A 26,940-nucleotide genomic window follows, 5' to 3' on the forward strand; every position below is an offset into this window, starting at 1 on the left:
AAAATAGGTATCTGTATCATAAATGAATCCACAATTTCCTGTACAGCATCATGATACAGGGCATCCACCAATCAAAGAGTGGAATGGATTTCTGGTACACTTCTGCCTGCATGAGTATCTGCTGAATTGATCAACATAATGTTCCTGAAATTTACTAATACTTTTAATGGTATGTTAGGGCTCTCAGTGCTTTGGACAAGCATCTTTTAATTATTTAAATCAAAATAATAATCAGAAAAAATGCAGTTAAGAATGCTGGCAGACATATTAATCTGGTTACTATAAAGGGAAGAACCTTTATGGTGTGTCCCGCTCTGCTATTCAACTCCAAGACTAGAATTGGCTACTCACAAATTAATATACAGTATACTATATAATGGACTTTTTAAAGAGAAAAGATATGACTGACTTGAAATAGTGAAAGCTGCAGCTAATGGCCTGTAAAAGTCAAAGACTGACTGGTAGGAGAGGAACAAGATCCGTATCTTGGAATAAGCTCAGTTAGTATGAGTTAGCACAAGATGAGCCACTCAGTTTCAGTGAGTTGCAATGGCTGTTATGCAGTTAAACCCGCAATCAGTGGTTCAAAAAATGGCCACCAGTTATTAAAATTGTAAGACCTTGCCAAGATTAACTATAAAAATACTGAAGATGATAACAGCATTCAGGAGCTAGGGAAAATAAAAAAGTACAATAGTGAGTCATTGCTGGAAAATACTGCATAGTCATCCACCTAAAAAAAGTATTTCTGACATTTACTACTCTGCTGCAGACATTAAGCAACAGAAACTAGCTGTATGTGCAGCTGTTTCAGCATCAGAGTCTGATCGTGACAGGTCCTTATGCTGGCATCTTAGTAAACCTTTGAACAGCCCACACACAAGCCCATCACAATTGTAAACCCTACATTCAGAAGACTGCAGGGAGACTAAATCCACTGTTGTGATTAAAAAGTCAGGACGGCACCTCCAGACATCTTTCGCAGTGCTTCTGGCTCAGTCCACCTCTGCTGGCAGAAGACATTACAGGGCTGTTTGGACCAGTGACAAAAACATCCCATTTTGGTCCCATTTTTGGGTGCATACAGATGGCCGGGGAAGCTAGGGGGAGGTTAAAAATGGCCATCTGTTTAAGGTCATCCAGGTGTGAACCTTAAACTTAGATCTCCAGTTAGGTCAAACTAAGTCCAAACTATACAGAAGTTCAGGAAGCTTAGATCGAGCTAAAAATGGCCAACCTAATCTCAATTAACCCTACCTCTGAGGTAGTCTAACTTAGATCCAGTTGGCTATTTTTAGACGGATCTAACTTCTGTACAGTTCCCAGCAGAGCCCCAGGCCTGGGAAAGCCCAGCTGATGGCCCAAGCCTTGGGGCTGCACTTTTCCTACTCCCTTCCTGGGACCAGACTATTTTTAGCTCCCAGTCCCTCACTCCACCCCCAGACAGACAAATCCCCCACCCCCACAGACCAACTAGCCCTCCACTGAGCCTGCTAACCCCCAATCCTGCAAACCACTTTCAGTGCTGATTTTAGCAGTGTTCGCTGATGCTGGGAGCCAAGGAAGTAAGTCGGGATGGGGAGAGTGGTGGGACAGATGGGGGAACAGGTTTCCTGGGGAAGGGTTGTTCGTCTGGGGGGAGGTCAGGGGATAAAAATGGCCCCTGGCCCTAAAGGGTAGGAGATAGAACCTCTCCAGCCCTTCTGCAGACCCCATGAGCCTCCTGGCCCCACCAACCCCCTATGGGCACAGCCTGCCCACCCCCAACTGCCCCCTGCAGGCTTTGCCCATATCCCACCCCCTAATCCCCTCTAGCCTGCTTGCCCCCCCCATTCCCTCCAAGTCTCCCCCTACAGCCCCCGAATCCTGGTGGGGGCTGTAGGGGGAGACTTGGAGGAAATGGGGGGGCAAGCCTTAGATAGCTCTAACCTCCCCGAATGTCTGTGTGCACCCTTAGAGAAAGTCATTATAGAAGCCCCTGTGGCAAAGTGTATAAGGGTTTGGGGGGGGGGGGGCGTTAAGAGCATTAGAAGAAATGAAGTTTTCACCCATGTTTTCAGAGAAAAAAAATCAAGTTAATACATTCAAAAGGTGCTCATATGCAAAGCATCAAATGATTATTGAAATAAATATTAGAAGCAGCACTAAGTTAGAAAATTAAACTCTGGCCCCACTGCATGCCAAGGATTTCATTTCATTGAAATGGGACAAGAATTTAATCCATGGCCTTCAGTAGAAATATATGCCAAAGTATACCACATGTATAAGGCAACGATGAAAATCTTGGACACTTATATTATTTTTATTTTATATAAAAACTTGTTTGTTTATTTATTTATAAAGTTTTATCAGTGCCTATGGAACTCAAATCATATTTTGCAGCCCTCTTAACAGAAAAAAAACAACAACTTATCTAGGAAGAATATATTTGAAAAGGATCCATAAACAGCCAAGAACAATTTAGCTACCAAACATGCAAGTACTTCTACCTGTGATATTTTATACTAATAACAGGTAAGCTAACAGCTAGTTAGCTTAGATATTAGTATAATTTTTTTGGTTTTCTGCTAATATAAATATACAATCAAACCCAACATCAACTGAACTGGTTGGGAAAGTCTGGACAATTATAATTCAGTCTCCAGTTTTACCCATGTCAGTTTTCCTGTTTGGACAGGAGCTGTTTGACATTACCATTTGCTGTTTATTGAAAGCCCCAACCAAGAAATAAATTGGAACTTGGTTTACACGTATTTGAATAACAACATTTTATTTTGGAATCATTTAGAGCAGCACTTGCATTTATACAAGTGACCACTGCAAATTAAGAGTCTTGAACAGAAGTTTTAATATAAATGAAACTTATTTTTTGCAGATCTGGTAACTGCATTTGATCCTGTTCATGTAAACAGGTGTGGGAGGGGGTTTCTACTAAAGTTCTTGATTTTCTTCTATCATCATCTTTCTCCTCCAAGAATCTGCCTCCAATATCACCTTAGATTCTTTTAGAAGTCTAACTACTAGCTTGGGATAAAGAACCAAACTTTTGGCGGTACCTCTGTATATGTTTAACTTAATCATATGTTTTAAGATGACTTGCATCAGTGGTGGATCCAAAGGGGGTACGCTCCTCTTTTGGACTGGACTGCACCACAGAAACCTCCAGAGAATTTTTTAAGTTCCTGAAACAGATGAAAATACTCTCTCCCTTCCCTTTCCAGCTCAAAGAAATGCACCCTCCCCTTCCCTTTCCTCAATCCTCACCCTTCCTCCCCACCTACCTTTCCCCACTGTCCCGAGGGCAGAGAAGCACCAGAGCCATTCCTGCTTACTACAGCAGAGGCTTAGCTCATCTGGGGATGGGGACAAGGACAACAGGGATAGACAGGGGTTCTGCTTCCCTGCGCTGTGACTAGGCAGGGTGGGGAGAACTCAGTTGCCCTGTTACCGCTGTCCCCTCCCCAGCTGAGCCCAGGCCCTGCTCAGCCCAGCTGGTTCTGGAACGTCCTGGCCCCTTCATCTGTAGAGAACACAGCAGGGGCAGGCAAGGGAGTGGGATGGGGGAAGGGAAAGAGGAGGGGATGGGGCTGCCTCTGAACAGGAAAGGGAAGGGAGGGGGTATTTGAACCTGCTTTAGGACTTTAAAAAGTCTCTAGAGGCTCCCACAGCATGGTCTGTCTGTACTGGTGGGACAAAGGAGGCTAGACACAGGTGGTACAGCCACCTCTGCAGTGTGAGTTGCTGCATCCACACCCTGCTTTTAGAAATCCTGGATCAACCCCTGACTGGCACTATCTGTTGAAATAGAGAGTAGACAGGGCAGAAACAATTTGGGCACATGCATTAAGGTGGGCCTCCAACACCACACTACACAATTTCAATATGGTATTAAAGCAAGACCTAACATGTGAAACCAAAAAAACAAAACACTACTCAAAAACGTAAAGTCAAACAGCAATGCTCCAAAAATGCAACTGGAAACCACATGCACAGACAGTGAAGCGCTGACAAAGGTTCCCCAAATTTAAAAAAAGGTGATACTAAGGCATTTGTACACGTTTGTGCTGCAGTGCCAGACACTTTTAAAAACACATGGTGCTGCAGTACATACAGTTGTATAAGCAGCAAAATGCACATCAGTGCTGAGAAAACAGTGGTGACTTTAAATAATACATTAAATAATATCAGCTATCAGATGTGTTAGGGTGCAGACAGAAATGCAGTTCCCTACAGTAACTGAGAATGCTTTGTAGGAAGCGTTCTGAGTTGCAATGCTCCCCAAACTGAACAATAAAAGGTGTTTTAGTTTAAAAGCATACCACCTGCTATTTTCTGCGTGCTGACGTGCATTTTGCCACTTACACAACTACACGTGCCACAGTGCAGTGCACATCAGCTCGCGTGTGGAGCAGACTCTATCAGAGCAAGTCAGACTTGCTCTGACCTGCTGGATCTCTGAAGCATCGCAGGACAAAAAGGTATATGTATAAATTCCCAAAATGCGAAGCAAGCACTGACGTACCACATGTTCTGTGGATGGAGAGCACAAGGGCAGATATTAAACACCGTGCCTCAGTTAATGCAGGCACCAAATCCATTAAAATGTAACAGCAGGTACCAAAGCATTGCAAATTAAAAAACAGAGCTGAAGTCTCACAGAACAGCATTAACCAAAGTGCTGAGCCACCTGGAGAATCAGAGCTCACAAAAATAAATATTTAAGAGGTATAAAGGACCTGCCTGCAAAGTAGGTACTGAAAGAAAGGATCATAAAAGTGTTTAAAGCAGTCTGGGAAGAAGAACCAGAGCAGCACCAATTATAGCAAAAAATAAAGTGTTTAGACTCAGCATGTAACATGTACTAATAGTGACAGCTAGCTCATTCTCTACCCACTGCCCTGGGGCCACAGGTCAACAGGATATTCTAGCAAGTGTACAACCACAGAAGTAGTTAAATTCAGTGGTACACCCCACATATGTAAAGCTAGGAATGTGTTTAAGAACTTGACTGAATTGAGACAACCATCTTCAACATTCTGGGAAGTCCTTTGCCTTGTACTTTGCCAAGACTAAGTAATAAGGGAGCAGAGAGGAGTGACAATTTTCACCTGATCTGGCCACAGAAAGTGGCTAGATCATAGCCATGACCAAATAAAAGTGCATAGCTGCAAAAAGCCTCAAAAATGTCCAGTCCGATGAAAGTCTGAGCCCTCACCACATGAAGGGTTAGATGAAGACATTTCAAAATACAGTCTTCTGTAACTTTTGTCTGCACTGCCTCCCAGGCTTGAGGTGTCTTCAGAATGGAAGAGGGAAAGGGAGCAGATGGAGTTTGGACTGGGGGTTTTTCCGCCCCAGTAGAGGGTGGGGAGGGTGTATGGGAGCTCCCCCCAAGGTGGAGAGAGCTCCAGTTCACCCACCCCACCTTCCAGCACCATCTGGGGAAACCCTAAAATGAGCTCCCTCTGAAATGCACACAGGCTGGGAGGGAGTTAGGGCCGCTGCTAGGGAAAACAGCTGCTGCTAGATTCTCCTCCCCTGAAGCTAACAGTGAACTTCTGTTTAGTTGGGAGGATGGTTGCAACTCAAAACACTTCCTGAAAAGCATTCACAATTACAGCAGGCAACTGCACTTCTGTCTGCACCCTAACACATCTGATAGCTGATATCATTTAATGTACAAAATTTCCCTTAAAATCGAAACTTTCACTATGTTCAACATCTTCAAGTTAAAAAATCCCCAAAATTTGGAATCAGAATTTTAAAAAATGAGAAGTGATGCACCTCCCCCAAACAGATGACTGCATCTTTCTTTTGAGATGTGTGTTGTTAAAGCAACTAATTTTTCACTTAAGATTGCAATGTGTATATCATATTTCTTATTAAGCTGATCACAAAAGATCTGTTCAGTGGTCTAAAAAAAGCGGGGGGAAGAGGTGTGCTTAACAGATGTGGTAAATAAAGAAGGAATCAACTCCGCTAATAATGGCCATTAAGAGTTTCATTTTGTAAACCCAAGACATCTTCTATTACTGTAAACATTAAATAGAAACTCATTTAAAAAAACCCCATAAAAACCAACTCAAAGGAGATTTTAAATAGAACTTGAATTGTGCGTCAGGTTTAAAACACCGAAAAAGTGAGAAATTATGGCAACAGGGTCTATAAGTATCTGCATAAGTAACTCTATAGACTTTGTATAACATCCTGATCCAAAAAGAAAACACTATTTACACCTTACCAATAAAAGTAAACAGAATGGCCTTACTACTCCATTACTACTAAAATAGATATGGTACTAATTCTTGCCCTTTAGCTAAGTTATTGGTCCTGTATTGAATAGGTGAATCCTCATGGGTGCTGTTCCCTTAAAGCATTTTACAATTTAGCAGATATGACTTTGACTTAAAGTATGAAAAATGGTTAAAATGGATTTTAGGAAAGCCCTTCCATTCTCAGATTCTGCATGGTGCAACACAGCATTTGAATTCCCTGGGAAAGACAGCTTAAAAGGTATCTATGCATCATCTAACCCTGGGCTGCTCAAAGGTGCAGAGTATAATTTTAAATACTGGTAGTTCAGCAGTCTAAATTATGGCAGCCACTCCAGCTGAATAAGAGCCACAATACTACTGAGAATCTCTATAGAGCTATGTGCTGGGGCACACCTCTAATATGCCTTCTATATGAGGACCTGCAGGGGGCTGTACAGGTTAGGTCTTCAGTTCCTATGCCAAGGGAATCCTCCCAAACTATATCCAGTGATTCTGAAGTCCTTTTATCCTGCTCTGGCCCTTTGACAAAGCATAAAAGAGAATTGGACAGGAAGAAAGATTTCACTCCCAGTGCCTTCTGCCTCTTGCTGTTCATCCTCCTTTATGATATGAACAGGTTAAACAGCACAGGCCCCAGCACACGCCCTTGGGCGTGCCACAACCCACATGTGGTCTGTTACTAGTAAAGGAAAAGCCCATGTTTTACTTAATAAAAGCACAGAGAAACACTGTATTGACAAGCTTTCAGTCCACTCACCTGTCTCTAGAAGTTACTAGTCATATCATGGGGCAAATCAAATTCAGTTCTACTCAGATAAATCTTTCTCTGATATTTTTTTGTAAAGTTATTTCGATTTTTTTCATTCAAAATTGTAAAACAGTAGCCACTATGTAGCCTTATGTCAGAATTTCAAATTTAAAAACATTCTATGCTAATTGTACTGAAACCGTATTTTTAAGCACTAAATGATTTTTTAATAATATTATATATATCAAAAGTTTCATTTAGTGCTTAAAAATACGGTTTCAGTACGATTAGCGTAGATTGTTTACATAAATTCAACATCATATTTTCTGCATGGATCAAAAAATTATAATTGATTAAACAGAGCTTAACAGAAAACAAGACTTCATGAAATGTAAATGTAATTTGAATTCTTCCATTCCCATTAGGCAGACAAAGACAGTATACATAAAAAAAGAAAATGAATATACAATAAAAACAATGCTACAAATAGGAAGAAAAAATAACTTTATACATGTCACATTCAAATATTCACATTACTCAGATGTAATTACAAATAGATTAACAAATCACTAACTAATCTACTTCAATTGTCAACAGTTACATATGATCTGACATTCAATCTAACATCCAATGTGAAAGTTCAGGATTGTTAAACTCAAGAGGAAAATACTTTGTAGCATTTAGTAGTCAGAGAAAATTATCACAAGTAGAATTTAGTTCAAGACACTCATCTTTCTATATCTTGTAAAAATTAAAGCATAAACTCAGAGGGATCAACTGTCCATGTAAATCTCATTTTATAGCAGAGATATTTTGAGTTTAGCATGCATTTGGGCAGTAGCTGAGCCAAAGTGAAATCAAACACACATCTGGTCCCCAGTCCTTTGTCTGATCACACAATCTATGAAATACATTATTTAAAAGATGCCTGGAACTCTGACGCTAGTCTTTAAACAAGACTTTTTTTCCTCATACTTCAGCAAAAAAGTGTATTACTGTCACTCCCCTGTAGAATTGCCAAAAACCAGTAAATGCTAAAAAAAAAAAATATATATTCATAAAAGAGAGAAATGTTCTGGAAACTTCCAAGATAAAGAACACTGAAATGCCAGGTTTCTCAGAAGCCCTCATTACACATGCCCAGGAACAGGAACTGAAGGAGTAATTTTGCATGGAAATAAGTATCAGTTATTGGAGAACACAGAACGTGGAAACTTGCTAATTATAAAAATGCATGGTCACCTGCACTACCTAATTAATGCCTGTCCTCAAAGGAGAGGTGGTAGCTAGCGCAGGTGACTGTACACTTCTGGCTCATGTGCCTAAAATAGTTTGAGTAGGTGCATCTGCCAACATTGCGCCCAGTGCACGTGTATAAAAGAAAAGTGCAGTCATAACCATTCCTCTCAAATGCATCAATGGAAAGCAGGTTGTAGGATCTGCATAGACAAACCATGGTTACTAGAAAGTTAATAACTTGTCTTTCTTCTTCAAGTATATGTCAATGTGGGCCCTGTTGGTGTTAGTTGGTGGCTGGCAAGTACCATTCTCTCCAGACAGCTGAAATAAAGTTTCAGTTGCATCAACTGAATATGAAATACAGGTGTCTTTAAACATGCTCCAGGGGCAGGGACGGGGCAATTTAATTAGGGCTACTCTTGTTCGACAAGCTTTAAAGTGCCCCTGCCACTATTTTGAAGTGCAGGGATACTGAATAGGGATACTGAATACACAAGACACCAAGATTTCTGGAGCACGCTAATTAGCACAAATCAGCAGACTGAATTAAATCAAGTCCTCTCCGATGCATTGGAGCAGGTTTCCCGCACATCTACAGGCACTCTAGGAGAGCAGTATATCACACTTAACATCTCCCAGATGCTAAAGCACTCCAGGGCAGAGTGTTTAACAAATATTAGCAGGTTACTCCATAAAGAAGCCTTATATTTTTGGTATCACTACATTTCAGAAGCTTACTGGGTATGTTGTTTCAGCCCACTGGTATTATGTCAAGACCTACTATGAGTTATTTTGACAGCTTTGGATGAAATAGCCTGGCCCTTGAATTGGCTAGTCACTGCCGGAGAAGCAAAACAGCTGTGTTTATATCATATTATATTATATGCATGGCATAGTATGCAACTTTGGGAAGAACACACGCAAGTTGTTTTATGTAGAGGTTGGAAACCATTTGTAGAATTAATCTTGCCTCATGTCCGAGCATCTCCATTTTCTTGGTGAAACAAATCACTTAAGAGTTCAGCAATAGATGCTTTAAGTGAGATCACTCTTATGCACTAGCGATGGCTATGAAAGAAACTATTCTGAGCACAAGGCTGTCACTGAAGGATTAGAAGAGCTTAAAAGTAGAAGAGTACTCCATAATACTATTGTCCTAACACTTAAAATCCCATACTGAAATGCCTTGAGCAGTGGGTAAGTACACATGAATCCTCTGAAAAACCTAGGTAAGAGAAGAAGAGACAATTAAGAGGGGTTTCTATTGGTGCAGGATAGATTGACAATGCTACCAGGTGAACCACAAATGAACTAAAAGGAATGCAAGAACGTGCCAACTCTAAGAAACAGCCCAAAATTGTTAGTTAGCATCAGCACCAAATTTAGGTATTATTGGGCAGGCCTTATTGAAAAACTTTTCCATTCAGGAGGCACCTTTTTCCAATAGATTTTTCTCTGCTGTGTATCAAGACCTAATGGATTTGAGAATGCATGCAATTTGTGGATGTGTGCTTGGAAGAAAATTCTGCCAAAACTCTTTAGGATCCTTCCTGATTGGACTCAACACAAAGTAGGAAGGACATGGAGGTGGAAATGAAGAGCACCTGGAATGGTCATAGTTTTGATAGCAGAGATGCTGACACTCAGAGGCAGAGCAGGGCACTTCTGTGCCTTTGGCAGATGAAGCAGCATCACCTTTGTTTGTCCCCTCCCCACCCCCAAAGTCAAGGCCTGGGGATACTGCCCTGCCCACCACACACACACACACTTCTTAGTCTAATCCTAAATGTCAAATAAGTGAAGCTGGTGTTTCCAGTCTCACTGCATACCCTGCCACTAGCTAGGGTTCACTTCTTGGTGCTAAAGCTAAGTATCCTCTCCATATTTCATGCAGGCATGGTCCTATCCTGCACAGTCTTCACCAAAGATACTTTGTTCTCTTCTCAGTCTGCAGTGCCATTAGGTGCTTGGGCAGCTTTTCTCTAGACAAGTGCTTCCAATGGGATAATGGGATTATTGGGATAATGCCACAGAATACTCAGAGCTCATACTTTTTGTGGGTTTACCTCACAGCTTTTTGAAGTGAAGAACAGACTTTGGAGCTGCCTGTTCTGGGTCAGTGTTTATGTCACTAATATCATGCCTGTGCCCACAACATAAAAACCTCACATAAAACAAATTTTGCCCATCAGTTCTACATATGTAGCATGGGGTACAAAAGCCAAAGCAAGTTTGCATGTAACAGCAACAGTTATGAAAGCTGCTGAACAACAAAAACTGGCTTTCCTGTCAGACATGGGTAAGTCCTATTGTGTTCAAGCTACAAGCTCAATGATACTTATCCAAACCCTTTCTTTGCAATAGGTCTGCATGGCTACAACTGTTCTAAACATAGTAAACCATTTTTTTTTTCAATATAAAGATATATGGCGCAACACAAACTAATTGTAGGTAGATATCCCTGTGCTGCACTGGCTCATATGGTACATGTTATTTATGAAATACTAATTTATGTGACCTTGAGTGTCCTAGGCAAAAAATTGTTTTCCTAGTGAACATGACAAGTTTGGCGGGTGAGCAAACTTCAGGGTGTAGAAGTTCTCATACCTGCATCCAGATGAGCAGGGATGTACACTTGCAGCGGCACAAAGAGTAGGTCGCAAAAATTTGTTCCACTACTTTGTGCTACCACACATGGCCCGGCATATGCCCTTTGTTATGGGCTATACCCAGCTCCTCCCAGGCTGGGCTCCATGTGCTGCAGAATTGGGGGGGGGGGCAGGGCAGGGCAGGGCAGGGCAGGGAGGTGCTGCCCTGGGTTGCCTGCTCCTCTGTCTCTGCATTTGTCCCAGCACACACTATTTTTGCACGCTTTGCACTGCTATTTTAATTTTGGCCTAATTACCCTGCTAATTAAAGCTGTTAATTGTAACAACATTGTCAGCTTATTTGACAAAAATTTAGACTATTCGGCACATGTAGAAAGTATTTCAGTCTTCATTATGTAAAAAAAATCCAAATATATTTCAGCATCAACATTAGCCCTGACTTGTTGCAGTTTAATTTACTTTTAAAACAGCCCTCAAATGTCTTAAGTCTACAGGAATGATTCTTGTGCAGATAGCTTCCTTAAAAGAAGTGGATATCACTTCGCAATGATTTAAAAAGTTTAAATTCGCTTGCTAACTTGTAGTAAGGATCCCTCCTTGGGGCTCCCTCCTTGGGGCATGAAGCAGCATGTACTTATATTTCAGGTAATATTTCTGTTTCATATTTTGATCAGCTTCTCTCTAGGAGCTGGCCACCTGCATCAGGGGTGTCAAACATACAGCTCATGAGCAGATCCAGCCCACAGAGGTGTTCCATCTGTCCCGCCACAACATCAAGTTGGGGAGCAAGGTCATGGGAAGGACCTACTGCAGAATTTGGGACCCCTGGATTCCAAAAGGACATGGTAAGCAGCAGCAAGGGGGAAAGCAAGGGCTGCACAGACATAGCTCTCACCCATGGCTGCCATTCCCCAACTCCAACCCAGGGGTAGTCCCACGGTCTAGATCCAGCTCGAGGTGAACTGGACACCCCTGTTCTACATGACAGAAAAGGCACAAAACATCAGGACAGAGGCACATAAAGCCTGAAGGGCAAGTCACAGAGAAATTAATAGAAAACAGATCATACTCTACCTGAGAAATTAAGAGAATGTTTTGAACCACATGTGCACAGAAAAGATTACATAGTCAGGTAGTACATATTTCCTAGCAAGCATTACTTAGCTTAGTGAAGGTATTAGATAGTCATAGGTATTACATCTTACATAAAGGTGTAGTTGCATCCAAATGCAAGAGTGCAATGTAAAATTCTGTGAAAAAAAAAATTTTGTTTTGCATATGCATGGTAAATTTTAAGTATAGGAAATCTTTTGCGTTCTTCTGTTCACTAAGCATTAAACTTATTTTAATGCACGGATACAGAAGAAACAAAACATATTAAAATCTACAGAAATACAATGGAGGAAAAGTAGTTATCCTGTATTCTGTTTATTCTGCTTTTAGCCAACACCAATTTTTAATTTGCTTGTAACATAAAATTGGATCTATTCATGGCCCTGCTTTAAATGGAAGAAAAGTAGTAAATGTAACAGTCAACGTAGCTGAGACACTGCTGACTGGTCAGCATAGAAAAAGACAAGCCATGTCTGTAGCATCACCTTGCTAGGGCTTACCCATGACTAGCCAACATGAAGCTTAACATGATTTGCCTTTCTCTATATAAAACAGTTGCTTGTGGCCAGCACTGTGTACGATAAATGAATAGTTTTTAAGCTTCATTTAATTTCTAAATGCAGAGAAGCCCCAATAAAGGAAGTGTCACAGCATAGATTGTCAGGCCACTTCCCTGGATTCCATCTAGTTTGGTGCAATACAAAATAGGAATTAGTTCCTTTACCTAAACTGGTTCTCTCTTCACTACCATGACTCAATTAAACCTACGTAACAAAACTAACAAAGACTATTACTTCTAAAAATTAAATAATCTATGAAATCTGAACCACTCCATAAGAAGTTCTACTTTTAGAACTGTATACAGTACATTGTAATATTTTTATCTTCAGATTATTTTTTACATTTCTTGTAAAACTCTAAGTTTAGTTGGAAGCACAACAGTATCTACACAAAACATGACACCTCCCCGCCTTTTTCTATTTTGCTTTGCTTTTAAACTGATATATCACATCACTGGCCCATTATAGGCCAAACGCCAGGGATATATACTTACAGAACTGAAGACTGAGGCTCAGAAAAGCTAACAAGGCTGCCAAAGCCAGCAATAACAGAAAACGGTTTCGGAAAAGCATTATTATTTGTTCTGATTTCTCTTCATGGTTTCATCTCCATATATGAAGCTTTCTGCAAAGCAAACACAGGCAAATGTCTATTTAATTACGTGGAGGCATAAATTAAACTGAAATAATTCCAAGTATCAGTTTTAACAGAAACATAAGGTCCTTTCTTGAATGCAATTTTATGCCACTCAAACTCTGACTCAAGGAACAAAACCCCAAGTCTTTTTCCTTGTTACACAAGACTAACCAGCAAACTAAGAACATTCTGCAACACAGCTAATTTCCTAAGCGATTATCCTATAGCGCAGTATCCTGATATTTTGAAAGCTAGTTCTGATGGCATACCTAATCTTTTTTAATGAAGTTCAATCTCTGGCCTACTTGCATATTAAATACAAAAATTAAGCAAATAACTGTTTCAACTGTAAAAATGGAAATACTGTTTAAAAAAGCACCAAAGCAGAATATTTTGACAAGTACCAAAATCTCCCCTTCCAAAAATGAAACTGCAAAAATCCACATAATTTCACAAAAGTGTTCTAAGGTCACAGAATTGCATTTTTCAATGAAGAATAGATCCGTTTAAGTTTTTCCAGATCACATTCAGCTAAATGCAACAACTGCTTTTTCTTGCGTTGAGAGCAAGTTTGGTCTTGAAACTCCAAGACCTCTGTATTCTTTTATTTGACGCTGTTTATAGCAGAGTAACCAATACATTGGTAGGCAATGTTTTTTCCTACCCAAGTTTCTTCTCGTCTAAATTCTTTTATTTTTGCATCAAAAATGTTCTTGGTACTTTTCCACTTTTGGGAAAGAAAGAAAAAAAAAAAAAAAAGCCTGACATACTGCATAATTAATAAGGACCACCTGTTTCTTACAGTCTCTTTGGACTCAAAAAGCTAAACTTCTTGCCAAGATTTTAGTCTCAGGATTTTGGGGACATCAAAATGTCCAATCACAAAATGTCAATTATTATTTTCTCATGTTATAAATTAATGTCTTTAAAATACACTTTTTTGTGCTAAGAATTATTAATATATTAATATATTCTAAGTTAATATATTCTTTATCTACGATTCATTTTTCTAGAGCTGCTTAGCCAGCACAATCATAGAGACCTAACCTGAGCTGATCCGAGTCCTCATCTAAATCATGATGCTTTTGGTCCTGTCCTCTTTCAATTTTCTACAAAGTCTTTAAAAACTAGCACTATTATAACCCATCACACAACATTTTTGGGATGTTTTTAATAAACAGATAAAGGGAAAGAAAAACAGGAAAACATCAATAAGATTATTTAGTTATCTAATCAGAATAATTTGCACCATGAAGAAACACCTTTTTATGATTATACAAGTCAATGGAACAAACAAGCAGATGAGGCGCCTAAAACCAGAATGCTCGCTTGTTAGGAAGAGTGAGAATACTCCACTAGAATGTGAGGTTCTGGTGCAAAACTTTAAAGGGCACTGGCAGATGTGGGGGTGGGGGGTAGAAGTGCTTTACCGGATGGAGTAGCGTGTTAGTTCAACCCACCTCCGCAATGTTTGTATAGATCACATGCTCCAGCAGGGCTTTTTGGTGCTTTTATCTAAAAGCAAATTCAATCAACTATTAGATAAAAGCTAAAGGCGCACTGACACATCAGCACCGACACAGGCTTTTTTTGCCCGATATGGCTGATAAAAGCCTTATGTACATGCGCAGCCACAGCACGCATGTGGCCAGGAGCAAAGCCCAGCGGCTTAGAGAGCAGCCTTGGCTGGTAAGTCTGTTGTGGGGAAGAGAGGTGGGAGAGGGGGCAGATCAAAGCCCCCCACAGTGAAGGAGGGAGTGGGGCTGGGGCAGATGCTGCTCAGCCAGGGTGGGACAGGGCGAGGGACAAAGCCGTGAGCGGTTCATCCTGGAGGGGTGGGGGTAGGTAGCTCCCACCCTGTACTCACTCCTGGAGGGCATGGGGGCCATGTCTCTGAATCTGTTTGGAGCGGGCTGCCATTGTGGGGTGGGGCTGGGGGCTGTGCTGGACTCTTCCCAGCAGGGGGGCAGTGGCACTGAGAGGGAGGCTACAGCAAATTTTGGGGTGGCTGCAGCTGACCCCATGCAGATCCAGAGACTCATGCCCCCTATACTCTCATGGGGTGCACGCAGGGCAAGAGCCACCACCCCCCACACCTCCCAGATGAGGCACTTGCAGCTCCATCCTGCACCCCGCCTGGCCAATCAGCACTTGCCCCTGTCCCACTCCCTCCCTCACCATGAGGGCTGCCTCGAACTGCCCTACCCATACCTTTTCCCTCCCCTCCCCATCCCTTCCCCCACACCAGACTTACCAGCCCAACACCAGTCTCCAAGCTGCCCAGCTGCAAATCATAATCTAAATCGTACCAGCTGATACGGCTCCTTAAAAATCAGCCATCGGTATCGGTTCAAAAAGTCTCCATCGGTGCACCCCTAATACAAGCGCCATAAAAGCCTTGCTGAAGCACCCAATCTACACAGATGTAGGGCGAGCTGGGTCCAGCTAACACACTGCCTCTTATGGGAGTGCACTGGGCTCGGTGCAAGGGCACACAAAGTTTAAAGTGCTTTTTTTTTTTTTTAATGTCCATAAACAGCCTAAATCCTTAAATGGCCCTCCAAGAGACTGCCTATTCTTTCAGATGTACCAATGAATGCATTCTAGCTGGAGCTCACTGGCTATAAAGAGCTGGTAGAGGTCTCCAGAACCGGGAACACATTTTCCCATTTGGTCCTCTGGATGTCAAATTTATTAACGTTTTAGACATCCAGAAAAGTTCATAATTTTCCTTTAGAATCTGGGATGAAGACAAGATGAGAATTGTTATTAGAGAATAATTTGAATATGGGGCTGAAGTAACTACCCATAAACAAAACTAATCTAACAGCAAATTTAAGTAGCTTAATATAATCTTGATTATTACAAATGTGTGATGAGGACTAAGAGCCTAGGACAGGGTGGGCAAGATGCGGCCCAGGGGCCAGATGTGGCCCTTCAGGCCCACGGGGCCCCTAAAAAATTTTGAAAATTAATATTAATCTGCCCTGGGCTGCCTGTCATGCAGCCCTGGATGGCTTGCAAGTGGCCCTCTGCCCAAAATAATTGCCCGCCCCTGGCTAGGACGTGTTCTCCTATGTATGAAAATCAGATGGACTCTTCCCTATACAGTATTAGGCATGTACACGTCTTTGCAAAACTGAGGTCAGTTTGTCTGCCTCAGATTAACAGTTTTATTTGGATAACTCTTTCCATTTTGTTATAATAATTTCCAAGAGACTGTAAAAAACTGTGGAGTCTCAGAAAACAGACACTAAATATGAAAACAGACACTAAATATCTGTTGCTATACGTGTCTAAAGTATCACCCTAATGCCAAACTTAGGCTGAGCAAACAGTAACAAATACTTAATGTAAAAAGACATTATGCACAGAAAGAAAAGCTTATAGTTTAATGGTCCCTTTGAACTCGTCAAAAATAATAGTTCTTACTGAACAGTGGTGAAATAGCTTAATGAAAGTTATTCCAGACCACTAACTGAAGTTAAACCAAGCTGTAAAGGATAAAAAGTGAGGCATAAAAACAGATGAGAACAAATACACCAGGAGAGAAAGAGGCAGTTAAGTTAAAACAGATGGAAGGTCAGACAGGAAGTTGAAGGAAAAAAAAAATTAAACACAGCAGGGAACTAAAGGTAAAATACATTAAGAAAAATCTCAAGAATCTATATAAAAATTCCCCACAATATAAGATTAGCTAACAATAATTTGCACAAATACAGGATGCTACAAAAAGCAAAGAGATTTTAAAAAATGGAGAGAACAGATGCCTTATTTTTAACAGGGAAATATATTGATGAAGTTTAATTACCTTTTAATACATTTTCATTCTTTCAATTATGTTTAAATAGTTCAGAAATTGTAAACCAAAGGGAAACATTACATTCATATAATACATTTAGGCCTGTTAACAGATTAAGGTTGCTATGTTATGATTGATTTGGAATGGTTCCTGTTGAGTAACTGTGTTCAATAAAGGTCTGTCAGTACAATTTGTCATCACCTGTCACTTGATATCAAACATCATGGGATCAGGTGCACATATATAGTACTGTGAAATGAAATAAATGTTATACAGTACTGGTATTCCAAGTGAAAAGCAGAATTAACACTATGAACTATTAAGGAGAGACAATACTACGAATGCTGCAGACATTATTTATCCTGCCTGGATATTCAATAAGAAACCTAAAGCATACCCCAATTAAGTAGCACAGGAGTTGTCAACTGGGGGAACACGTACCCCCAGGGGTACTTGGAAAGGGGCGAGGAGGTACATGCGGGTGGACAGGGATAGAGCACTGCCATCCCAACACCCCATACTGCCACCTCCCAGGAGCAGAGCTGGGGGGAGTAAGAGGGGCAGGGCAAGGAAATAACACGGAGAAGGGCAGCGGCTTCCCACTCCACTGCCCAGCCAGGGAGTGGGAACTTGCACACAGCGGCGACTGCCACCATCCACCACCCTGCGCCACCGCCGCCATGTGCAAGCCCCTCCCCACGCCCCCACTCCATGTCCTTCTGCCACCACCCATTTCCCCCGCCCAGCCAGAAGTGGTACACTCCTTAAAAAGGGTTGAAAACCCCTGAAATAGCACATAGAAAGAAGGAAGTACAGAAAATAAACTAATCGGAACAGAAAAAGAGAAAGAAAGGAAACCTCTCACATGTTAGCATAAAAAAGATGAAAAGAACACAAAGCCAATGCACTTTTGGCACTCAGAATATACTATTACAGAAAAGAGAGATCATGTAACTGCAGAGTAGCAACCGTCTGTGTGACATCTGTAGTATATTGATCTTTATCTATTTACTTTATGGGCAGTTCAGAGTGCAGGTTGTGTCCTAGCCTCACTGTCTCCACCTGAGAGCTCTCAGTATTTAAAAGGCAATTTTAGCAGCAACTAACATAACTCTGACTCTATGAGCCCATGATTCTCCAAGACCTTTCCATTGCTCCCACCCTCTTTTTTTTTTGGTCTTGCTTTCCCAGATAACTCTGTACCGTGGTATACAAAAGTCAGTCAGAACTCAGCATTTTCATCATAGGCATTTCAACAGCAGCTTTATAAATTATTATAAAACAAAGCATTTCTTACTTGTAACTAATAACAGGTCTTCAGCAGATGACATAATTCTAGACTGGATTTACAAGTTCTACAGAACCACAGATTCAGGTGCTATTGATTATAACCAGCATACACACAAAAGCAACCCAAAGTTTAAAAAAGCAGATACCTACGTAACATGCATTTCTTTGACTAAGTCAGTATCTGTAAAGTACTCTGACATTTCTTCAGGTTTATAATACATAGTGCTGTTTTTGATTATTTCACACAAGGCACTGAAGATACACCTGGGAGACCAATGACTTTCAAAACTCCTGGGAAGGTACACCCATCTTAAAATAATCATTGCTAGTTGTAAGACATCTTGTGCCATATGGCTGATACTGTTATGACTTCAAAGTTAGCTGCATCCATCTAGGACAGAAACCTACTATCTTACTTAGAGAGCAAACATGTTATCACACTGAATCACCATGACAGCTTAAATGAATTTACTTGATTAAAATAGCATGTCTCCATAAGAATCAATACTACTCTTCAAAGTCTGCTTCCATAAAATTACTGTACTTATCTGGTACAGCAGATCCAGCAACATCTCATCAAAATGACGCAAATTGCCAAGACGCAAGTGAGTGGAAGTGGTCATTATGAAACAGAGCAGGGAAAAAGTTATAAAGCAGGAAAGCATAAAATTTTGTATCTGAATGAATGCCAAAGACACTCACAGTAGTCTGAAATGCTATCAAGCTCTGCAGTAGACCACGATCAGAGTCCAGGAATGGAAGGGAGAGGTCTGCAGACAAAAAATAAGTTAATGTTTGTAAGTTAATTTGTGTTGCAGGGCATGCCACTTTAAGGGCTGGAATGGGCAACCAACAGGTACTCAATTAAGGCAGCCATTTTCAAATTAAGGCAAGGCAGCAGTTTGCTGCTTGCAGCTGAGGGAGCGACATCACGTGGCTGAGCTGCTTCTCACAACACCTTGGAGGTAAGGGCAGGAGGTAAGGGCATGATCCAAAACTGCACCCTGCTGGGATAGAGAGGCCTGGAGGGATTGTCCGTGTCAGGGCAGCATCATTCAAACACCAGAACCACTAACCTCCCCAGTGAAAGGTGGGTAGGGAGTGCCTTAATATCTCCAGCCCCCAATAACATTGTGGGTAAGAGGGCCAGACACGTCTCTGGACACTTGAGCCCTAGGGGGTTCAAGGAGACCCAGTAGACCCAGCAGCAGGTAGTCAGGCCAGGCAGGCCTGCGGACACCTGAGCTTGCGGGGGGGGGAAAGCAAGATTCTGCGTAGCCAAGGGAGAGGGCAGGACTATGGCCCCAGAAAAGGGCAGTAGGATATTTGGTGGGTCTGCACAGAGGAGGGAGCGCCTTTAGAAACCGAAGGGCTGTGCATGAGCAAAATGCAGAGTAGGGCTGAAGGCCAGTCTGAAGGGCTGCGTCAGGGGACATGCTGAGTAGGGCTGAAGGATGGCCAGAAGGACAGAACACAGGCCATTCCCCACAGGAGTGTGTTTTGTATGTGTAGAAGTGCCCAATGAGCTAGGGTGAAGTTAGCCCAACGCCTAGTTAATTGGCTGGTCACCACCTGCTCAGAGCAGGGGATCAGACTCTTTCCTGCCCTGGGCAGGGGATTGGATTTGATGATCAGTTGAGGTCCCTTCCGACCCTAGCATCTATGAATCTACCCAGACAAGGGTTGCGGGAGAGGTCCAAAAGGCTGCATGTCAGCCAGTCAAGGAGTGAAACTGATAAATCTGATAACCTATGGAAGCCGCTCAGAGGAGCAGGGCAGAGTGAAGCAGGCCCAGTATGGAGCAGCGTGAAAGAGGCCCTGTGAGACAGCAGAGTGCAAGAGGCCCCAGTGAGAGGGGAGCAGTATGAGTGAGGCTCAGAACACAGAGGCTTGACAGAGGACTAAGTTGGTCCAGCTTTGGCCAGGAATACAGTGGCACTGGGGCAAAAAATGGGCAGCCTCCCACATTTACCACCAGTTTACATAACCAGCAAGTCATGGCAGGAAAGACTGGGTGGACTGTCCTACATAGGCAGGTGACCAGCCCCAGGATGGCCCCCTGTCAATTTGGAATATGGTACTGAAGAATTTAGGGACCCCACTCAGTTTGAGATTCTCTAGGCTGCCAATAACATCTATCTGCTTTAGAGATTTTAACTGTCTTTGATGAACCTTAAATCTTTCCATTGCCTCTGAAGGATTTTTTCCTTGTGCGAGTCTTGTTTTAAATGTGGTGAACAAACTGAAAAAGTGACAGCACTTGATGTGATCACTATTAAAGATTTTACTTTATCTTCAGTGTCCACCTTCAGACTTTTAGCATGGTCTTATTTAAAGCAACTATTTTGTCAAAGAAAGGAAAACACTACAAACAAGAAGTCCTCTGAAAACACGTACATAAGACAGCACCCCACAATTACCAGAGCACAGACCACACCGATTTTTTCAGGTTATAAAAAGCACCAATTCAGAAATTAAAAACTATAGCTTTAAATGATTCAGTTTAGGCAGGTGTACAGTTATCCCATTATCCCCTGTATCATAAAGAAGGATAAATATCTATTCATTTAGTTACATGGATGGGAATTCCCTTGCTCCCCACTTCTTGTTAACCAGGCAGATCACCTCAATTAAGCTCAGAGCATCTTTAAAGCACACTAAAACCCAGCATAATACCATTCAAAGTCCTAGAAAAAAGTTTCACTCAATTATAAGGATACCACGTTCCATGTAGTACTCTCCTAAATTTTCAATGGCCTCTACTCTGCAAAGTAAGTTAAAATCCCTTTAATAATGATCAGCCATCACCTTTCCAACATACACTAAATATGAAGTATAGAAACAAGTGGTGATGGCATCTGGTAGATAGACTAGCATAGGAACTTTTCTTCAGTGCACCCATCAGCTTTGCTTGGGACCCTTGTCCTGCAGTACACAGGACTGGATTGACACAGCTATACCCAGGCCTCAATGAGGTTATTGCAGTGTAAATATGGACATGGAAACCTGAAAGAAAAACAAGCAGCAACGCTTCAAAATCTAAATAGAAAAATTAAGCTGTGCAGAAATTGCAAGTCAAAGCAAGCACGGGTAAACAATACACTAGAAAAAAAGGCAAGATGACCCACAGCAAATACCACACCCCTCTCCACCCCTGAAAAAAACAAAACCCCCAAAAAAACCACACATGCTTAACAGGTATGAAAAAATGCACTGGAACAAGTACATCTCTGTTAGTCAACAGGAAGTAGATATCACTACATGTTTGTCAAAAGGTAATTAAAAAGTAAATATTTAATATAACCTGGAAAGGATTTGAGATGCTTTTAAAAGCTACATATCATAAGAATCTCTCTTCTCCATTGCCAGAGTATTTCAGAACCTACCCTGTTTCTGAGCCTACTTGTGATAAGTCTTTTCTTTGATTACACTGTCTAACACCAAATTGCTGCTTTTATCAGGGAAAGTCAGCCAGTCCTTTAAATTTTTCAGGCTGTTCTGACCCCAGACTTTTCCCTCTATATGCTGTTTAGCCCAATCAGCCTGCCTGTCCTTCTTGTATATTTTCATCTTTCAATCCTCACACTGCTACAGCTGCTCATTTTATGAAGAGCATAAGCCTTTGAAGCTGACATGGCTGTATTGCAGTCTGTCAAAGTAACCAACACAAGTTCTCATCTCTCCAATGATAAGGAATCCAACCAGTTCTACAGAGATGAGTTGTTATATTTCCTAGCACACCTAGTTCAAAACTTTATTGCACAAACACTGAACAGCTACAGCAAGTCCAGTAAGAGGAAATCTCATTTAGTGCAACAAGGTCAGGATCTCAAGGATTAGCCAAAACAGTCTCCAGTGTACCAGAGAGCAGCAGGAGACATAAAAAGGAGCAAAAGGGGAGAAAATGTCTAGGCTGAGGGAAATGTAAGGAATTGATTGAATTCTTCTTGCAGAAACACTGTCAGGGGTTTTCAACCTTTTTCTATCATTGTACCCCCAAACGGCTGGATGCAAAGCAGTATACGCCCCAGTCACCAAGCATAGCAGGGTGGCACACAGCCGTTTGCACAGCGGGAGGTGAGGGGCACCACATACGAGCTCCCCCTCCCCTTCCCCCATGTCTGGCCAGGCAGGCAGCGCCTGCACAGCACCCCGGGATCATGCATGGCAGTGCTCCATCCCTACCCACCCACGTGTACCCCCTAGGACCTCTCAAGTACCCTGGTTGACAACAACCCCACTCTATGTGGAGATGAGGTAAGAGTTAGAAACTAACAACTTGCATTTGAAGTTGTTGGGAACTGGGAATTCCAGGACCGTACAATTCTTACTTTTTGAGTTTAAAGTCCTAAACCAATCCAGCCATTAATGAAGGTTAAATCCTCCTGATTCAGAATCTTGGCTGAGGAGAGGAAAAAAATAAAAAAGCATCTTAGAGGATGCTTTCCCAAAGAAAAAGTTCAGTCTAGAGGTCCAGGATAAAAGAGATTCTATTTTTCAGAGCATAAGATTGTAAATAAGCATATTAAAGACGTATTAAAACAATCTTTATTATGACAACTGCTGATAAATTATATTTCCAATTTTCTAAGGCAACTTATTATAATAAAAAACAAAGGGAAAAAACACTTCCGGCACAGCAAAATAATTCAGTTTCTGGATTTTAAATTGATTTTTTGTGTTAAATAATTATATTGAACTCATTGATAAGTAATAAAAATAGAGAGAAGACAAATAGCTTGTCACAAACAATACAATCTTAGAGGACGACACGATTTATTTCACAGGATAGCACAGGGGTGGGCAAAATGTGGCCTACGGGCCAGATGCAGCCCTCCAGGCCACTGTATCTGGCCCACGGGGCCCCTAAAAAATTTAGAAAGTTAATATTTAGCTGCCCCTGGCTGCCTGTCATGAAGCCCTTGATGGCTTGCCAAAACTCAGTAAGCGGCCCTCTGCCTGAAATAATTGCCCACCCTTGGGATAGCATACAGAGACAAATTAGTTTGAAACTCAAATACCAGAGCTTTGAAGACCTCCTACATCAACACCACAACGCTGGATTTTGACGAAAGTGATGATTTTCTGCACCTGAAGTGAAAGATGAAGCATTAGTTATGTTGAAATTTACATTAGAGATATTCTCCTAATTTGTTGAAAAAAAAAAACTACTCCAAGAATTCTCCAAGACCACTTTTAAGTTTCACCCAAAACACCAAACACACAGAAAGGTGAGAAGAACGTAAGCTTCTCTCTCACCCACCTCCTTAAAAACACTAGCCTAATCGCTTCATTTCAAATGTTAAGGTAAAATGTGACAACTGTGTGTTTACCCTACAAGTTACTGGAATCACTGACTTAAAATTAACATATAGGGTGTCAGTACCTCAGCACAGAGGCTGCTCAAATGTGCTGTAATTTGCAGCACGTCAGAGCAGACTTAACTAATCCAGTCTGCCGGAGTGTGGCAATTACCAGACTCCAGCAGCCTCCTGTGTCTTGTGCATCAGCATCTGCATACTTCAAAATAGCAGCAGGGGTGCTTAAACAAAAGCTCGTAGAACAAGCTTTAGTTCAGGTGCCCCCACCACCATTTTGAAGTGCAGGGATGCTGATACACAAGCAGCTGTGGCGCTTTAATTAGAACAGCTCTTGAAGCCACTCTGATTAAAGTGCCACCCCCCCACACACACATCTCCAGAACACTATAAATGTGTCCATAGTTTTCCAGAAGTAAAACAGCTTTCCAGTTCTGCAGCTCTCTTCAGCAGATGTAAGAACTGTACGTCTCATTTTTGCAAGGCTGCTGTTAAGCTTCTTAAACCGTGTGGGGTCCCCATCACTAACAGAAGTGGCATCTCACTGATCACATCCCCTCTCATCTGAATTAATACACCATCCCTCTGACAACTTCAACAATTCTTCCACAAACAAGTAATAAAGGGACATATTTTAGAAATTTTAAGTGTGATAAACATTTTGACATATTGGAAAACAATCAAATCATCTTACTTCTGCATTTCACTTCCCTTCCCCATTTGGAAATAAACAAGCACCACCAAATAGACCTCTCTGTTTTCACATGTGTATTTCAAGTGCTCTGTATACCAATCTAGGAAACACTGGTCTATTCTAATACGAAAACCTGACTTGGTCTAGAGAAGTTAGGAAAAGGCACAACAACAACAAAATGTTGCTTTTCCTAGAGGTTAAGTTTAAGGTCTGGGACAGACATTGCATAAACCAGTTTGAGCTAAACCAGTTAAGTCTGATACAACCAGAGTCTGATACTACATTCAATGACAGGTTTCTCTCAAACCAGCTCTGGCCATTTTCAAACTGTTTTATGTGCCCTGAATGTCTGTTCTGTTACAGGTTTAAACCAGTGTCTGATCACTTAAGCTAGGGACAGATATTACAGTTTAAGTATAAACCAGTTTAAGTGTATAAACTTCAAACATTTTACCTGTTCTTAAGGTTTTCTCTTCTAAAGAAAAGCAAAGAGATGACAACCTCCAAGATCACCAACAGCAATATTGATATAAAGATTGGCAAAGAAAAACTAGAAAGAGTGACACATTTCAAGTATCTGGGAGCCAACATCACAGAAGACTTAACATTTGAAAAGGAAGTCAAGACCAGAGTAGCCATTGCCAACAAACAAAGCTAAAGAAAATCTGGACAAGCAGCAATATTACACTGAAGGTAAACTTACATCCATTGCATGCTGTGGTCATCTCAATGACGCTTTATTGAGACATGGATGGCTGTGAGACATGGATGCTTAATAAGAGGTTAGAGAACAAAACTGAGGCATTTGAAATGCCCTGCTTTAAGAGACTGCTGTGTGTCTTGTACATCGAGCACCGAACCAATGAGTCAGTCAAACAACAAATCAGTGAAGAAATTGGAATCTGTGAACTTTTGCTGGAAGTTGTGTGATGAAGGAAGCTGCAATGGTTTGGACACATCACAAGAAGGTCAGACACTCTTGCCAACACCATTAAGCAGGACACAATGGAGGGGAAGAGGAAAAGAGACCCAAGAACAGATGGAGAACTCATATTAAGGATTGGATGAGGCTTCAACTGACAGAGTACACACAGCCAGTTAAACACAGGGTGGAGTAGAGGAGAGTTGTTATAGCATCTAAGGTGCCCCAACAGTCGCAGCAGCCTCAGGACTGACTTGGCTTGAGAGGTTTTTATAAATGATCCGATTTTATTATTAAAATGTATTATTTTTAAATCCCAGGTCCTATGAAAGAAGAACACTTATTTACTGAACTACTAGATATGGAAAAGAACTGTTCAAAGACAAGTCAAATCATGTTTGATATACTTAACCAAAGATGTAATGATCTAGTACTATTATAACTTTCTATTATAACCTATAACTTAGGTTAGAATTCAATACCAGGAAGCATATCTATTTTGTAGCAAAAATCTCCTAAGTTTCTGAACTAAATCTCTGGGATTTCCTGGATTTCAATTAGTCCCTTCACATATCTTTATGTAACTACTGATTTAAAAAAATATTCTGGTCCCTCAAAAAACTGGGTACTCTAGAAGCTTGAGGAAAGTCAGAAAAACCTTAACTTTAACAGTGGAATATTAAAGTTCCTGAACCTTTCCCACTAGAAATGCAACACTGAGATATCCCTAATCATTGTTTCTAGTATTCCTCTTTTCAATTACCTGCTTATCACATCTATTGGTATGTACTGCATTCATTTTTTTGTATTACTTCAAGTATATTACATTTTGAACAGCGTTTAAACAAGAAAATGCTCAAGATTCAAATTTCTGAAATTTGTAAACTAGCCTTTGAATTTGGTCTTTATGATAGTTGTGAGAGGGGCAGTGAAAGCCCCTCTAGAGGGTTCTGGACCCTCACCCCACATGCCCCGACACCTACCGCAAGGATCCTAATAAGTGGCAGCCAGGAGGAATCATGAGCGCAGGCTCCGCGATTTGGGAGTTGCCTGCAGCTGCGGATCAACAAGGGATGTGGGTGGAGCCTCCAAGAGCCAAGGCTGTTCAAACTGCAGCCAGGAAAACAGCTGGTGGGTCGGCAGAGGGAGGAAAATACACTGCCTGGGAGACGCCAGCTGATGGGAGGGAGATTGCCCGGCTAAGAGCGGAGGGAGACGCTGGCTGCCAGGAGGGAGATCACCTGGCTGAAGGTGGGAGAGGAGGAGCTGAGTGGAAAGCAGAGGGCTCCAGCCAGACAGGGGAAGCCTGCGGCCCCCCCCCGAGAACAACCCCGTGGCCCCACCAGGGAATCCAGGTACAGTGGTGGGAGGTGTCAGCAGGGAGCAGCTACCCCCCACGAGGGGCACGGCAGGGAGACAAGAGCGACCCAGTGTGGGAACCGCGCATCCCACCACTGAGCCAGGGAAAACGGAGAGGGACCCCAGGCCAGCTGGAAGTCCAAGGGGGTCAAACTGAGGAGGCAGATCCAAGAAGGGCTCAGGATGGCGGTCCTACCCCACAGTCACCTGGAGCACAGGAACAAGTGAGTCCCCCATCCTTTTGCTTTAGTTTCTTTATTTTTGAGCCATCGAGGGACACTTGGAGACAGGATCCCGGGGTCCTTTGGCGGGTGCCAGATGTTTGTTTCAGTTGGATTTATTGGACACCCTAGCTAGCCCAGAGACAGGGCAGG

The 26,940-nt window shown here is 41.8% G+C and overlaps 1 protein-coding gene across 1 annotated transcript in view; it reads right to left on the reverse strand.

Annotated features, from left to right (window-relative positions):
* Positions 1-23,317, reverse strand: part of PXYLP1 (2-phosphoxylose phosphatase 1) — a 79,920-nt gene extending 56,603 nt beyond the window's left edge. The window contains exons 1-2 of the mRNA XM_019533079.1: positions 23,295-23,317; positions 13,039-13,169 (exon numbers count right to left, since the gene is read on the reverse strand). Of these exons, the coding sequence (XP_019388624.1) occupies positions 13,039-13,117 (79 nt within the window). The 5' untranslated portion in view covers positions 13,118-13,169; positions 23,295-23,317. The remainder of the gene's footprint in view (positions 1-13,038; positions 13,170-23,294) is intronic.
* Between the last annotated feature and the right edge of the window lie 3,623 nt (positions 23,318-26,940).

The sequence above is a fragment of the Crocodylus porosus genome, unplaced genomic scaffold, assembly GCF_001723895.1.
Source record: "Crocodylus porosus isolate Cpor-Errol unplaced genomic scaffold, CroPor_comp1, whole genome shotgun sequence".
In the NCBI taxonomy this organism is placed as follows: Eukaryota; Metazoa; Chordata; order Crocodylia; family Crocodylidae; genus Crocodylus; species Crocodylus porosus.